The 16,222-nt window shown below is 38.8% G+C and overlaps 1 protein-coding gene across 1 annotated transcript in view; it reads left to right on the top strand.

The window, feature by feature from the left end:
* Positions 1-1,280: 1,280 nt before the first annotated feature.
* LOC140229021 (transcription factor 7-like 2) overlaps positions 1,281-16,222 on the top strand; it is a 140,452-nt gene continuing 125,510 nt past the window's right edge. Inside the window, 3 exon segments of the mRNA XM_072309283.1 lie at positions 1,281-1,585; positions 1,726-1,804; positions 2,178-2,278. Of these exon segments, the coding sequence (XP_072165384.1) occupies positions 1,385-1,585; positions 1,726-1,804; positions 2,178-2,278 (381 nt within the window). The 5' untranslated portion in view covers positions 1,281-1,384.

Below are 16,222 nucleotides of genomic sequence, written 5' to 3'. Positions count from 1 at the left end.
TGATGACTTTTTTTTTTCATTCTGTGTGGGCATGGGATTATTACAAGTCCGTTTTCTTTGAACGCTATTGATTTCAGCGTCAAGAATCGATCAAGCGAAGTTAAAACACAGCCAGCCGCGCTCTCTCTACTCGAGCTCGTTGCGTCCGTTCCAGTTGTCACCGGGTATACGAATAACACCAAAGGAATGGATCTGCGTCATTGTGTAGATAACACTACACTATTGATGACATTTAATTCAGATCATCCCATGTATTGCACATGCTTTCACGACCAAAATATTCAAGGCGAGAAAAGGAAAGGAGCATAAAGGAAGTACAAGCGGCATGCAGCCACTGCAAGTGCGCTAGCTTTCGGCAGGCGAGAAACTCTCACTCTCCCCTTCTCTCCTCCCGCACGACGGTAGCTATCAAAAGGGGGCGTGACCAACGGGCGATTACACTTGTCAATCATGCTAGACGTCAAGTTCAAAAGAATCCCGCGAAAGCCTGCCTCTGAGACCGCCTTCTCTTTCAATTGACTACCGATCTCAGTATCAAAGGATGCACTGTCAAATTTTGTACTCCCTCTTGCATTCATACTCTTAAGTGTGGCCAATATATTTGCCAGATCTCGTCGGCAACTTTTATAATTTCTTTTTTTTTTTCAACCAGATACTGTGCCATTTGCCAAGATTAAAAAAAAAAATTATCGATATTGAATTTTATAACCATTGGTCAGCTCTCTCCCAGGAACTTATAAAAATAGAAGTAAAAAACAATGTGAAATTATAAACATTTCAATCTACTCTGATCTAAAGCCTATCTATCCGGCTCGATAAGTGGTCGGTATGATTTATATTTGCCAGTAACGTGACTATTAAAGCCACTGAAGCGAAAATAGGACAGCACCAAGCAGATCTTGTTTAGCGAAGCGACTGGTAGCGCGGAGTGAGAAAGGGCGCAGGCTGCTACGATGTTAACAGAAAATTCGTAGAATATGAGGATCACGCTGTACAGAATACACACAAGAACTGAGCAGAAATGGTTGGATAATGCAGTCGACCCGCCAATGTTTACCATTTTGAATGCGATGGGGTTTAGTATATCATCAAAAAGGAATGCAAGGAATTCGATTAATATTCATGAGCCAAGGAGTGACATCATTGGCCAGGGCGATAATTGATTGGCCCTCGTTGACCCAACTGACAGACCGACCTGTCAATCAAGGGTGCGGCAGCGCTTTGATGTTCGCCAGCCTCGCACTTCGCACACTGCATGTACACACAAGTGAATGGCCGAATTCAGTGGAGCGGGTGCGTGTTTCGAATGGGTCTAACGCGAAAAAGTGGGGTCAACTAGGGGAGAATTTAACAACGTTTTCTTGTTGGATTTTACTAGGACAGCATGCCACAGCAGCATAGTCGTGGTGGAGAGGATGATGGACCACCAGATGAGACGAAGACGTATCATACGGAAGGGGAACAAGAGGAAAAAGCGAGCGAAAACGTGGTCGGACCTCGGGACTCTTTCGATCATTTGAACGACGTGAAGTCGAGCTTGATCGATGAGGGGGAATCGGTATCTCGAAAGGGCTCCAGTTCGCAGGTACACGACAATGGGGTTTTGAAACCCGATACGGCTTCTAGAACCGACTGATCCGTCCATGAAATGTGTCACACTTATGCTCTATCATCGTAAATGTGTACTAATTTTCCCAAATTGTTTTTTATGATCATTCCTAACAGAGAAATAAACGACTGGGCTCGGGATACGGCGATCATTCTAAGGAAGATCGACACAAGAAATTACACACGGCTAGTGACGGTAAGAAATGAAACCATACAACCTTACATGTCTATGAAAAATCTCACTGAAATCGCTAATGATGTTTTTGATAATTAAGTGGTGTCGTGAATGGAAGTCAGTCGATGGTATTTTATCATGAATTTTCCTGTAGGACGGCTGAATTTCTGTCAATTGAAATTTTTGTAAGAGTAAACAAAGTCTAACGAACGTTTCATGGCGTCGGCAGATGTGCTGCGTCTGTAAAAGCAGTGCTTCCAGCGGGACGCTTTCGCGTGCTGCTCGGGCTGGCGGCGGCTTTGCGTGCCGCGTATAAATGGCCTGTCCTACCGTCCAACCGCGAATTTTTGCCTACGATAACCCTTTTCCTTCACCCATTCTCTCGTTCATTCAGGAGCCAAAATCGACCATCTCGCTCGATTCGCCCCTTACGGAAGTCTCGCTTTCATTGCAAATGCTGGATACCATAATGGATCTATGGTCGGTGGACCTGGGGTGAGTTTCTTTTTATCGTAATCATAATTCCCCCGTCCTTGTTTTGCCGCTGTTATCAATGTGTCCGTAAATCACAGCCCGGCCACATACGAAATACAGTACGTAGTACTGGAGTGGAGGAGTGTATACTGTGTACACAGGCGGGCTAGGCATGATCCCCCTTTGTAATGCACCCCTCTCGTGTCGGCAAGAGGCAGCGTACATTGCAGCACTGCAGTGCTCAGTACAGACCTCTCGCATGGCTGCCCTTCCATGCATAACCTTGCATGGCTCCCAAGCTGGAGTTACACATGGGTCTGTGTACACAAGGGTCAGATTGAAACCCCGACCTGTGTTCGCAGGAATTTGTGATTGGTCTGTTCCATGGCTGAGACAGGACTAAACTTTGAATCGTGGCCAAGCACCGTTATTTGAGACTGTCTTACAGTAGAGTGGAAAGGCACTGCTGTTGTGTTGACACATAAAGAGCATTTTATTATGGCCAGAATTTCAGCAGAGAAAACGTGTACATTTTTGGGGGGCATCATTTGTAAACTTATTATCTCGAGATTCCATGCTGCATATTTACCATTTTAGGCTCTTATATTTACCATTTTAGGCTCTTGTAGGCAATAGATGACATTGATGTACAGAAGCTGATAGATACAGAAGTCAACCTGATATTTTGAAATGAAATAAAGAATAAAACATTTATTTTTCCTATCAACAGAATGAAACATATCATGAAACATTTATGTGAGTTGGAGACCATTTTTATTTTCCTGTAAAATGTAACGATTGTTTTAGTGCTTTGCCCGTGTCAACAGATTGAATTTCCAGATTTGTTTTTTGTTTTTGTTTTTGTGTGTGTGTTGTATGTGGATTAAGAGCATGGTGCAAATGAGCATATATATTGAAATTTGTAGATCTATGAATTTTAGTGGCATTTTGAAAATATGTTTAGGAATGTTTTGTAAAGGATGTGGGGAAAAACCCTGAGAAATTCAGATTGAAACTATCTTCACAAAAGTTTGTGAGAAAGTGACAACTGTGTCGGGAGATTGCCACAATATGCTTATGAAAACTGTCATGTATATGCTCTTGACCGTATTGAGTGTGTGTGTGTGTGTGTGCATATATATCCAGAATATATGCTTATTTAATACACTAATATCATCCTGTTCTCTTGTTGAAATGCTCTCAATACCACAGAGTCAATCAGATTCTTGTCCTCAAATAGTCTATGGTTTCAACAGTTTTCCACCTCATTTCAGTGAGTGACTGAATATTCAAAGGGAATCTCATTTATTACAAGAATGCCTTAAAAAGGGGGGCCTTCAGTATAGCTGTGCATGAAGGAAAATTTATCAAACCTGCTGCAACATTATGGATACATCAAAATGAGTGTACGTTGTCGTAGACATGACTTAGAGAATATTTTGGGATATATTCACTCTGTCAGCACATATGATATTTTCATATTACATCACACAAAATAATGCAAGCAAATGTTAATTGTTTTGACAGACATTGAAGCAAATAAGTGAAATTTATCCATTGTACATGAACATAGGTATCTAAGAAAGTTCTATAGTACTGTAAAAGTGGATATTTTTGCTCGACTAATTTTCGCGCTTGGCCGGTTGAGAAGAGGTTCGTGTGTTTTTAATTCCGCGGAATCAAGACATCAACCACTGGAACATATGGCATGCAAAAATATTCACCTGCTTTTATTTTCACGCTAGTTTCTGGTTGCGCGAAATACGCGAAAATTTCAACACCACGAAAATTTCCACTTTTACAGTAGTTTTACACCATTGAAGATTGTTAACGTATGATTTTGTACACATCCCATCCCGCTGATGGCCATCAACATAATTCCCATTCCACAAAAGATTTGGAAAAAAAAAGAACAGAATGGATTCTCAGATATATATACAAAAGCTATCATGAATTGATAAAGTTAGATATTGATCCTGTAATTATTTCTCTGTTCAGTAATCAAATTGACAAAAAAGTAATTGTGTAGAAGAAATACGACTGATAGAGCTACTCCATTTGCTTCTCAGTACAAGTGTAAAATTGTTTATTTTAATGCCTGCAAGTCTGAGATTAAACTCTGTACATAGTACAAAATCAAGACGAGAGGGTGATCATTGCACTGGTGATTCAAAAATTTTGATAATCTTTGCCAAGGTGTAGATTATTGAAAAGTGCCATGTTTCATTGTAATCGCAGTATGATGATGATCTGTGCAGGTTAATCAATGCAAAGGATCAGGTAAACCTTGTGTCAGTATGAAAATTTAGGAGCATATTTTGTCTTGATAAAGTCACCAATCAAAGCAAAAATTTTTATTCAACTTCAAGGTGATGAGTATTTCTCTGTTCTTGATATACTGCGATATATGATCGAATGTTGATGTGCACAGTTACGGCTATTTCATCATTTTACTCAGGCCTTTTGTTGCAGACAATTTTGTTTTTCTCTTTTGCTTTGTATCTGTCAGCTTTTCTGTCAGACAATGTCTGTGCCTGTAGGGCATGCTCTTGGAACATTTCTGAAGAGGGTGGGCTATTTGAATGTGTTTTGCATTTTCAAAGCAGATCAGTAATGAGCAGATGGAATGGAAGAAAAAGGGAAAGCAGGAATGAACAAAAATATTCAAATCAAGTACCGGTATTAAACCAAGCATTTCTCATTTCAAAAGGGGGTTAAAGGCAGGTGCTCATGACTTAAGTACATTGTACAAGTGCGTGTGGTGACATTTGAAAATAAATCGGAGCAAAACAAACAGACATTGTCGCAGAAATGTAATTAAACTGCAGCCAGTATTGTACATGCTATAGGTGTACATTGTACATGAATCTATGCACATGGTACATTTTGCCATGTATTTATTCTCTAGCAAATTTTGTGAGTCAGTCAAAATCAATGTCCCTAAGTACTCAAAATCTTGCCTCGGAAATACATTGCAGCAAATGTGCTATACATATTGTATATCATCTTCAAGGCTAGAAATACAGTAATGTACATGTAACTAACTTTTCCTCTGAAAATCAATCATGCATTTTTTTTTTCTCATTCTGTTGAGCTTGTGGTCTTGATGGAGATTTCAACCACTCATGAATTTGTTTTACAAGTTCTGATTCATAAAATATATCCACAAGTATGATGGCATACACAGTACATGTTGTACACATTTTTTTTTTAATTTGTTAAACTCTAAACCACCACCCACCCCATTACTGCATTTAATGTTTTATAAGATGTGTGATTTTTGTGAATTTTTCCCCTTCTCTGTGACATTGTGAAATGGATTAGTTAACCTTTCATGTGTCCCTGTAGAACCTCAAATGTTCCTTTGAATAATTGTCTGTGAAATGGCAATATGAAGTGGCCTCTTATAAAATGGTAGTAAAATGTTCATGTGAGTGTTCAAAATTTTTAATAGTGTTCTATGACTGCACTGCAGGTCTGTTCTGGAAGCAGGTGGTATCCCATTGCTGCATTGTGTAGGCTCTTGCCTGTTTGTGGCGTTACCATGGCAATTAACAAGTTAGACTCATGAGAATGACAGTTGATATGGGGTGGGGTGGTGTTCGTCCATTCAGAAATGTTGGACCATGTGCAAAAAGTATCTTGCAGAAAAATTTGTGATTGGCATTTCTCCTGCGTCTGAGGGCTCCTGGTGAGACAAGAATGTTGATTGTAGATGCTTCTCGGCAGCCGAAGCAATATCAGATCATTTTTTGTGCGCGTGCGTTCAGAAAATAGAGAGAGGGGGAGGAAAAAAGAGAAGATAAAAAGAAAAAAAGTAAAGGTAAAATTCAGGGAAAAGCATCTGGACAACACACTGATCCTGTTGACGAAACCCAAGATATGATTGGCACATGTACATAAACTTCCAACCAGGTTTCTCCCCAAGCAGAAACCCCCAGAAGCTCTGCCCGGCATTGTGCCCTTCAAAAATCCATCCACGCATCTGAGACGCAGATGCTTCGCATGTGTACCAGTATTGTATTCAATCACAGTGAAACACAGGACGGAGCGATGCATTTTGTTCTTCCCGATGCATCTCATCCGCACACTTCTTTCAGTGATCCACCAGAGTTTCTACAGTGCTTCATCTGTTTGATTTTAAGTATACAGTCCAGAGTGATGCCTGTGTCGTGAAATTGTACAGGCTTTCAATAGCTCCATAGGTGACGAACATAGCTTCACCAATTCGTTCTAGAGAATTGAAAGTAAAGTGCAGCTTTCTGACCAAACTACAATTTGTTTCCAGTCTTATCAAGTCTGTGAATGTTGTAGTTGTGGCCTCACAGAAAGAAATTTCTGCCAGAAGTGCATTGTAAAGTTTTCCCTTTGATGTTGTTGAAATGAAGTGTCAGCTTGAAAATGACTAAAATGAGGATGAAACGGGAGACAGAAAGAGTTGAACTGTCTCTTAACATCGGGTCATTCCTGTTGAGGATGATTTGTGGCAGTGCTTGATTGATCATGGAATAGTGCGCAGAATCACAAGGGAACAACAAGTAATTCATATGAAAAATGTTCTTCTTTGTTTCCCCGGCCTTCTTGTGCATTCTGCAGATGTCATACATTTTCCATGGAATTGTGTCATCTAATGAAATGCTAGCTGGCCTAGATACAAAATTACACAAGCTGATATGAACATTTGTACCATGATTTCTGCAGTTTCTCTTTATTGTAGAATGAAACTGTTCCTGTTATGTGATGTTTAACATTCGAGGGGAGTAAGGGTGATTTTTTTTTTTTTTTTTTTTTTTTGAGGGGGGGGGGAATTTCCTACTCTACATAGTAGCTGTTCTGATCTCATGAAATGATTTAAAATTCCACCTTCTTCCTAGGTGGTTAATGCTGTATGATATTATAGTGGTTGGCTTTGATATGCTCTGGCAAAGGAAATTTGTGTGCATGAGATGAAGCATAATGTGGCTTGTTTTTTCCTGTGTTTCACTGTGATTGAATTTTGTTTCACAGATAACATGCAACTCATTGATTGTAGTTGATAAGAGAGAAATTAATGCTTCAAGATTTTAGGAAATCTGTCATCATCATGAAAAGGAAAGAAAGTTAAAAAAAGAAGAAGCCATAGTGCATAGCTCCAGGGCTACATTTGGTCATAGTGGAGATGTTCAGCTGAACTGCGTATTGCTACATATCTTTTCTTGCTGAAACTCTGTAATAATGTAAGATACTTTGACTCATTCTGTGTGTGTGTGCATGTGTGTGTGTGTGTGTGTGTGTGTTTTATTTTTTTATTTTATTTTTTTATTATTTTTTTTTTTAGTACAGCTGCACTGCAGTTGATGCTGGAAGCCAGATGTTGAAAATATATTAATAGATGAAAAGGGAGCTAATCTTTGTGTTCTTTCATCAGTCTCCAAGAAAAAATGCCTACAATTTCATATGGTCATTTGAAAATTAGACAAGGAAGTTGCTTTATACATTTCAATATTTTCATTGCCTTCTTGGCATTACATGTACAATTGTACAGCAAGACATGTTTTGTAAACAACAGGCATACACTTGTAGGCCTATCAGTTCTGCATACCCTTTGTTGGATTTAATTGGCAGTCCATTTCTACGTTATTTCAATTAATTCAATTTGATTTGGAAGTCTTTTTCATTTTTTTTTTCCAAGAGTAAATTTGTAGCAGTGAGGATAACATAACTAAAGCCACTATGACACTAGTGTCAACTGATTGATGCTCACAAATGACATACCCTGGGTCTAATCAAAATTGTGCATGATGAAACATATAGATAAGATTGCCTGTGTTGGTAGAATGCATTATTGTACCCTGCGTGAATAATACCTGACTAGCAGGTCACAATTGCCTTACTGCAAATGTTGTGCCTCAAGCTCCGTTGTACGAAGGTACAGATGTTGCATTGTGGCATTGTATAAATTTGTGTTTTGATGAATGTACACAACGGCCATGGTAGTTCTGCTTGATGTGCAATGATCCAAAAGATTGCAGCCCAGACGTGTTACTTTCGGGAAGAAATCTGTGCAAAGGCTTGTGAGCGTACACAATAACTTTCCCTGCATACTTTCAAAAGTACAAAGAAAAGCATAGCAACAACAATTTGTTTGTTTTTGTTTTTGTGGCATACATTTATGTATGTATAATTGTCATGAGTTTCTCCAGAAAGTTTATGCACCCTTGGATTGTACTAGATTGAGAGGGGACCAGCCTTTTTCATAATTTCATCAAAGAAAGAGTATGCCCAATATTCTGGTAGTACAGTTGTATGTGTCCGGGTAGTTTTCTTCTCCCCTTCCTCCCCCCCCCCCCCCCCCCCCCCCCCCACCAATAGCTTTCATTCTCTAGTTGGCCTGGCCCCAGCTTCCTATTGCTTGGAACCCCAATATCCAAAAATAATCCAATTACTCATCTGATTGACATGTGTGAGTCTTGAGGGGAATTTACGCGGGGAGAAAATTTCGCCGTAAACCTGAAGGAACAATGTGCTGGCCAAGCAAATATTATGACAGGAGGGGATATATTGGATTTGTGATATTTGTACTTGATGTTCTCCCAGAGATATCGATTGTTTATTTACAGTGATTTGCCTCATTCATTACACTCTTATTGCGGGACAGAGGCCATGCTATTTCTTATCTTTATCTACCATACATCGGTTGTGCATTGCAGATAATAATTTCGTCATGAGTGTACTGTACATTTCTGCGTGTGCACATCTACTTTGGTGTTATATTGTTATTGATATTTATGTGAACATTGTAATATTTTTCATGCGTAATATTTGAAGGATTGATAATTCACCTTCATCATTTCATATGGACATTAGGATTTTATACAATATTTTTTTTTCTTTACCTACAAGACAAAATTAGAATTTATATGAAAGGAGGCGGACTCGTTCGTTATCAGTATTTGAGTAACTTGCCATTCGGTCTTCAGTAAGATTGTCACCAACTTACTAATAATTGTATACTATATAATATGTTTTATATGATTTATTAGAGCTTGCACCAAAGTCAGTCAATACCAATTTATTATCTTACAGCATGCAATCTATGTGTAGGCCCCCTATATTCCCCCCCCCCAAAAAAAAAGAATAGAAAAATTAAATTAAGACTGGTTGAAAATTCAACAAAGCATGAATGTCAGTATGCAAAGGGCTATTCTTTTTTTTTTTTCCGTGATGTCATCGTACTTTGTACAGTACAGGGAAAAGTGTCAGTAAATTTGCTACCAATGTATCACGTCTTTGTCAATTAGACCATGAAATGAAATATCACAAGTTCATGACTAGAATGAGGTTTACCAGTAAACAGCTGTATAAACCAAGTCAGTTGTATTCCTCTTCAAAATCCACATTGATACCATGATTTACGAGACAGAACTCTTGTCATAATGGATACTTCAAAGTAGTTGACTGATAACGAGTGCTTAGAGTGTAGTGAAGCAGGGCACTAATATACAGTACCTAAGATAGAATGTGTAATGGAGACTATGAAACACATATAATACCCTGTATATATTCAAAATGATTTTGGTCACTTATTTGTTTTGTTTTGTTTTTTAACCCAAGCACATATATACTGTAAAACGAGGAATGTTCGCATCCATTTTAATTTTGCGAGAGCCATATTATTAGCGAAATTGAAACACACATGCAAGTTCTTCTCTACACTATACACATTGAATGTCAAAGGCAACTCGCAATAATTTCATGCTGCGAAAAAGGCAGTGGGCTCCAGTTCACGAAAATATTGCGTTTTACAGTACTGTAAAACATGATATATTCGCGGCATGAATTTTTCGTGAATTGGAGCCGACTGCCTTTTTTTGCGGCATGAAATTTTCGCGAACTGCCACTGGCATTCAATGCATATAGTGTAGACAAGAACTTTCGTATGCATTTTAATTTCGCGAATCTTGGCGCTCACGAAATTCGCGAAATTAAAATGCACGCGAACATTTCTCATTTTACAGTACTTTGGACTCTTTCACTTCATGGGGGGGGGGTCTAAGACATATTACTGTACAAGTAGAGAAAACATCTGGGAAGTGCTTTTCATGAGCTCTTAACAGGAATGTCACTGCATATCAGTGTTCATGCACCCACATACTGAATAGTCCTTTGATTGGAACTCTACGACATTATAGCTGAGACAGCTAGAACCTCTAATTAGATAATCAATGCATAGTGCAATGTGATGCATTCCACTTTGTAGAAGATGGGGTCAGGGAACTTTGAATAATGGGGTTTTTAAACCCTTGATGCATATGTTCAATAAAAACCTGCACTCTAATGAGACAATAGTTGGGTTTGTACATATACTTTGTACAGTATGTACACATCATGGGACTTGATAAAACATTCTCATATCATGTTGTTATAGACTGATATAACCTTTGAATCTCCAGTCAGATTTTAGTTCAGTGTACTTTCCCTCATTTGCATCTTTTGAAAGCATAGTAAAATTTTGTTTCTGTCTGTTTAATTGGTGTGCTGTTGAGGGGAAGACTTTCTTAATGTTTGTAAAAGATATTCAGCAATCATTTCTAAACATTTCCTTTTGCATTGTTTGATACGCATCACAAATGTATGCTCATCGACTTAAGATGAAATGCGATTTTTGAGTGGAATGACAATACCAGAAAAGAAAGGGCATCAAATCATATTTAGTGTGGGGATTAGTATCTAGATGGATTATCAATAGGGTAGTCCACTACTAGTCAGTGATTGGATAGATATGACCATGTGATACTAGACCATTTGTAATGTTTTCCTATCAGCAGAAAATTCTGTGAAAAGTTTTCCCATTGGAAAACATTTTCTTGTAAACATACACATTATAGCAAACAAGAAAAGCAGTATGTGATAAAATGTCTGGTACACACTGTGTACATGAGGCACAAAGACATTGAAGTGTAGAGTTATGCATAGCTAGCTAGCTGTCATTTTGTCAGCAATGCTGCGAACATTACTACTATGGAAAATTTAAGTTTTAGGTACCATGTGTAACTCGCATAGTGCTTTGACTTTACCCGACACATACAGTGTATGTAACACACGATGTTTTTTTTTTTGTACTGTGTTTGGGAGAAATATAGGCCTACAGAATGTTCTTACCTCGGGGTGTAAAATTCTACTCCAGTGAGGTTGCAAGTCCCTCTGTTGCATTTTAAACACTTCCTTCAAATCCTTAGATGTGACTGGATATGGCGTATGTATCCATCCTTTGGTTTTAATAGAGCTAATGGAATTTAAAGAATGTGTATGTGTATGCTGAAGTTGCACCACTCTGTATCAGTGTGTTTCAAACAGATCATGGACCTGTTTACTTACACATATATTTGCCTTCGGGTTGAGGTGTTCACCTATGAAAATACGGTGGGAGTCGACGTTCTTTATTAGCTGATGGATGAGATTCATAAATTTATATTGATGTATGATATTTCTAGGTATGGTCTCGTTTGTTTATTCTTTTGATGTTGTTAACCCCAGATATTACTTACTTAAACCTTGTGTTTATGTGCTTTTGTTTGTATGGTACAGTAATGGTGACATAGAACATATGCTTTTTGAAAAAACACAGAAAAGGAAATGCCTTAAAAAATTATATTTACATAATAAATATTTTGTGATCAGAAAATGATGCTGGTATGAATTCTATCCCGTCTGGGGCATATCTGTGCACAGCTGCAGACACCATATCGCCTCCATAAAACAATATTGACAAGGAAAGTTGTGTAACAGTGATTGGTTTTCTTCCGAGGCCTCACTCTTATGGCACAATTGTACAAATGGAGGTCATCTTCAGAGAAGACGAGGTTTCAAGGCCCTCCAGAAGGGGATTCTTTTGCACTGAAGTCTTTATTCATTTCTTTGTGAACAACACACTCAGAGAAATTAATGGAACGCTCCTTGTTTCTTACCTGTGAGGAGTTGTTCAGCTCTCGGTGATCTGTGGCTGACATCGGTCGCATTCGTACAGTGTACATCTTGTTCACAAACGCTGACTTGCTATGTAATCGCACAATGCAACATATATACAATTGGCTATGAAATTTGTAGACAAGAGTGAAAGATAGAATTTCACAAAGCTGGGGCAATACATTTGTTTTCAATTATAAAAAAAAAGTCCTAACAAACATTCTTAATAACCACAACAGCACCCTTACAGTGAGCTTTGTGCAGGCATTGAGATTGGTTAACTAAGGTCATTTGCATGGGGAAATATATGGTAAAATAAAATCAGAGTTTTATTAGATAAGATCTATTCACACTGCAAGGGAACTTGAGCTATTACCTCATTTTATGATTATTTCAAAGTAATTCAATGTGATTTAACCATCACATGGAAGTCGCAGGACGAAAATCGTGATTTTTTCGTAGTGAGGGTTCTCAAAGCAAATCATAACGACAAATTTTCTTGCGTGTCTTAAAAATTAAACCTTTTTGTGCAGTTTTGTTCATGATGTTGCAGATTGCTCATGCCACAGCTGCATAGCACCTTTTAATGTAACATTGCAAGTTTTCTTTGAATGGTAATATTTCACTTGTCAGTGTGAATGGCCCTTGCAAGTCATGCAACGTGGTCTTTGGTATTGACAGGAAGTCAGAAGAAACATGTCAATTAAAGTCCCATCCTTCTGGAAGGTTTCCAAACGGAATCGTCATTATCTTGTCTGTTTTGTCCATTGCTTCCGGAAAACAATGTTCCTGGTAGTCCCCTCTCCTTCTGCGCGAAAGGAAGAATGAAATTAAGATTAGTCCTGTTCTCATTCTGGGAGGGATGGGGTACCCCTTTACACACCTTGTCTTGTGTCGTTGGCTTTTTACGCACTGCCCATCCCAAAACTGCATATTGCATTATTAATTCATGCAGAAACCTCCAGTGAAACTTTTCTCACGCTTCACCTCTGGGTATCAGGTACAGAAAGAAAAGCATGTTTTAAACTACAAGTTATCTGCAAAATTTACCTGAACACATGACAGACATGATATTTCTATTGCCATAGCCCTATTTACTTGAAAAAGGGGACACCCACTAAACAAACAAAAGCCTATTGTGGTGTCCCATGGACACATATCCCCAGTGGAGAGTTTGCTCCAGATCAACTTTTTACAGACTGATGGTCAACCAAATCAGATAGCAGTGTCCAGGGGTAACGAAGAATGGTTGCCCTGTTTAAGAGGTGAGCTTCCATACAATTTCTCTGGCTGTGATTTTTGTGTTTCTTTTTTTGTTGTTGGATTGCAGGCTTTGCAGTGTCATACATACAGTTTTAATAATAGGATTGATGATGCTTGGAAATATGTGCCAGGTATTGTTTATTAATTTGCATTTAGTCCTTATCATTCAATATGACGTTATATAAATGTAGCTCTGAAGCACTGGTGCAGTTCAATGCGTGTTCATATCCTAGGATAAGATTCTTTTAGTTTTCCTTTTTAAATAGACTCTACAGAACTTTCTGTACATCTACACTGTAATAAGTACATGTATATTTATGAATGATTTATGTGATGCTGTACCCTAACTGCCAGTGAATTACTATCTGTCCTTTGACAGTGTGTACTTTGAGTAGGGCTTGGTTGGAGTCTCTTTATTTTGTCTGTTTTCTATTAAAATTCTTGCCCTTCAGGTATATACCCCAGGGCAGAGATAAAACAAATTGGGATGGAGAAGTGATGCAGGCAACCAACAGACGGAATGTTTGAATTTTACTTCGCGCGAGTAAGATAAGTTCATTTACTGCACATAGAAGTGTAGTAATTGAATTGTCGGAGGAATGATACTGACATTTATGTTCTTTTGGGAGCTGTTGTGTGCGTCTTGATGAGAGATGTTATTAATTTTAAAGGGAGAGGGAGATGATGAGAGAGACTGGAGTAGAGAGAGAGAAAATGAGAAGCAGAAAAAGAGCATAGAGAGTTGTTGGCAGATATTAGGTTTCACGATGCAAGGGGAAAAGTCAAATAACACATTAGTTTCATTTATTAAATATATTTATTGGGATACGGGCAAATAAAAGGAGGGAAGAAATCCACCGGAGAGATGGAATGGCTGGAAATTCAATAATTGGTTGAAATCACACTCAAAGTATTGGTTTAGCCCAACTCTAGTCCGACAGTCAACTGCAATACAAACACCCAGTATGTGACACTGCATGAGGAATGTGGTTATGAGGAGGTAAAGAGGAAAAATTTGTCGGGGAGAAGGAAGGTACGGGGCGGGCGAGGGTGGGGCGAAGAAAAGGAGGGAAAAAATCGATGTTCTCCTGGATGTTTGCATTGGATAGGATGGCTTTCTTGTGTAGGAATAACCAGAGAATCTTCATATCAGAATTATGGAAGTGCAGTGGAAAGGTGTCATCATTTCGCAGTGCAGGCAAGTTGTACTGTGGGTGAAACTGGAAATTTTGTGCTAAAGTTCAATTCTTATCCCAATTAAAAGAAGAAGCTGTGAAGATGATAAGATTTAACATGATTAATTAGACCAGAATATATTGTTAATGGTTTTGATAACATTGTAAACAGGTCTTTGATGATTTTGATGTTTTTTTTTTCATCATGTAGTCATAAAAACATGTACAATTGTAGAATAAAAACAAACGTGTAGCACCACACAAGAAGATAGTCGTTTTGTACCATGTGACTATAGGCGTTTCCACATCAGCCCGATGTTTCGAAATAGCGCGCTTGGATTTTTATCGGGCTGGTGTGAAAGTGCCTTATAAAACCAGGGACTGAAGTATTAGAAGTAGGGTTTAGAAAACTTTGCAATTGCAAGAGTTTTCCTGACCTTAGATATGGTTAGAGTTCTTTACCATTTCATAGTAAAAAAACAGTATGTGAAGAAATCACAAATTTCAGTGTTTGACTTCAAGAGTGGTAATGTTATTTGTCAAAATTTTAAACAATTTAGAAATAAGCTCTGAACTGCCTATTTCTGTTGATGTGATTAGATTACAATGAAAACTTTGATGAATGAAGCCTGTTCTGAGGCAGAATGTCTCATCTTTGAGCCCTACGGATGTTTATGCTGTTGAAGCCGTACAATTGTTTGCATCGAGCATATTCTACCTAGAGTAGCTTGATAGCGGACTGTGAGGAGGGACACGGTTTGTCAGTCTAGGCTGCCTTGTGACTTTGGGGTGATATCCGAGGACGCGGTGGAATTTGAGAGATTTCTTGGCCTTGGAAGCACATATTGCTGGCAGAATTAATGAAATCAGCCAACCACCCTTGGCCTTTGGGGTTCCTTTCTTTCTCCCTCGCTTTCTCTGCGTCGAATTCGGTCTTTCACTCCCTTCTCCTCCCATCGAGGGACATCAGGAACGGTGGCAGAAAGGGAAGGTTACCTGTCTCTGGGTGTCATGCTCACTTTCTGCCGGCTCACTTTCTGCTGACTGCTAGCAGTGAATGTATTCTGGCCTGGCTCATCTTTATAGCCACGACGAGACGTAAGCTTTCTCAGCCACTTTTGAAGTGACCATTGGCCACACAGCAGGTTGGTCAATATGCCGTCATTAGGCATTGTGAGCAAAACTATGGACGGTGGTCTCCTAAACAAAAGACCTCTTATACAGGTTTTCTCCATAGCTGCTTGGATCTTTAGTCATCAAAAGTTGCCGTGCTCCCGATCTCTCCCTCACCCTTCCCCCAAAAAAACTTCTTTCGAGTAAGAGTTCAGTATGTGTCTTCTACAGAGAAGTGAATCCAGATTAATTTCCCCCGATTGTTGAGCTGGCTCGTAAACCTTTAATCCCCCTTCCTGTCAAGCGACAAATCCCTTTTCAAGTCATTCAGGAACAAGAGGGTTAATGGCCCTTTGAGTAGAGGGATGAATACTTTCTCACATACTTAAAGCATGTGTTTAGGAGCCCACTGACTTTTATTGGTGTTGAGCAATTATTGCATAGCATTTGCATCTAGGCTACTGCAGAC

This window comes from Diadema setosum, chromosome 5 (genome assembly GCF_964275005.1).
Source record: "Diadema setosum chromosome 5, eeDiaSeto1, whole genome shotgun sequence".
In the NCBI taxonomy this organism is placed as follows: Eukaryota; Metazoa; Echinodermata; class Echinoidea; order Diadematoida; family Diadematidae; genus Diadema; species Diadema setosum.
Note: the sequence above shows the minus strand (reverse complement) of the source record. Positions and strands in the feature narration are given on the sequence as shown.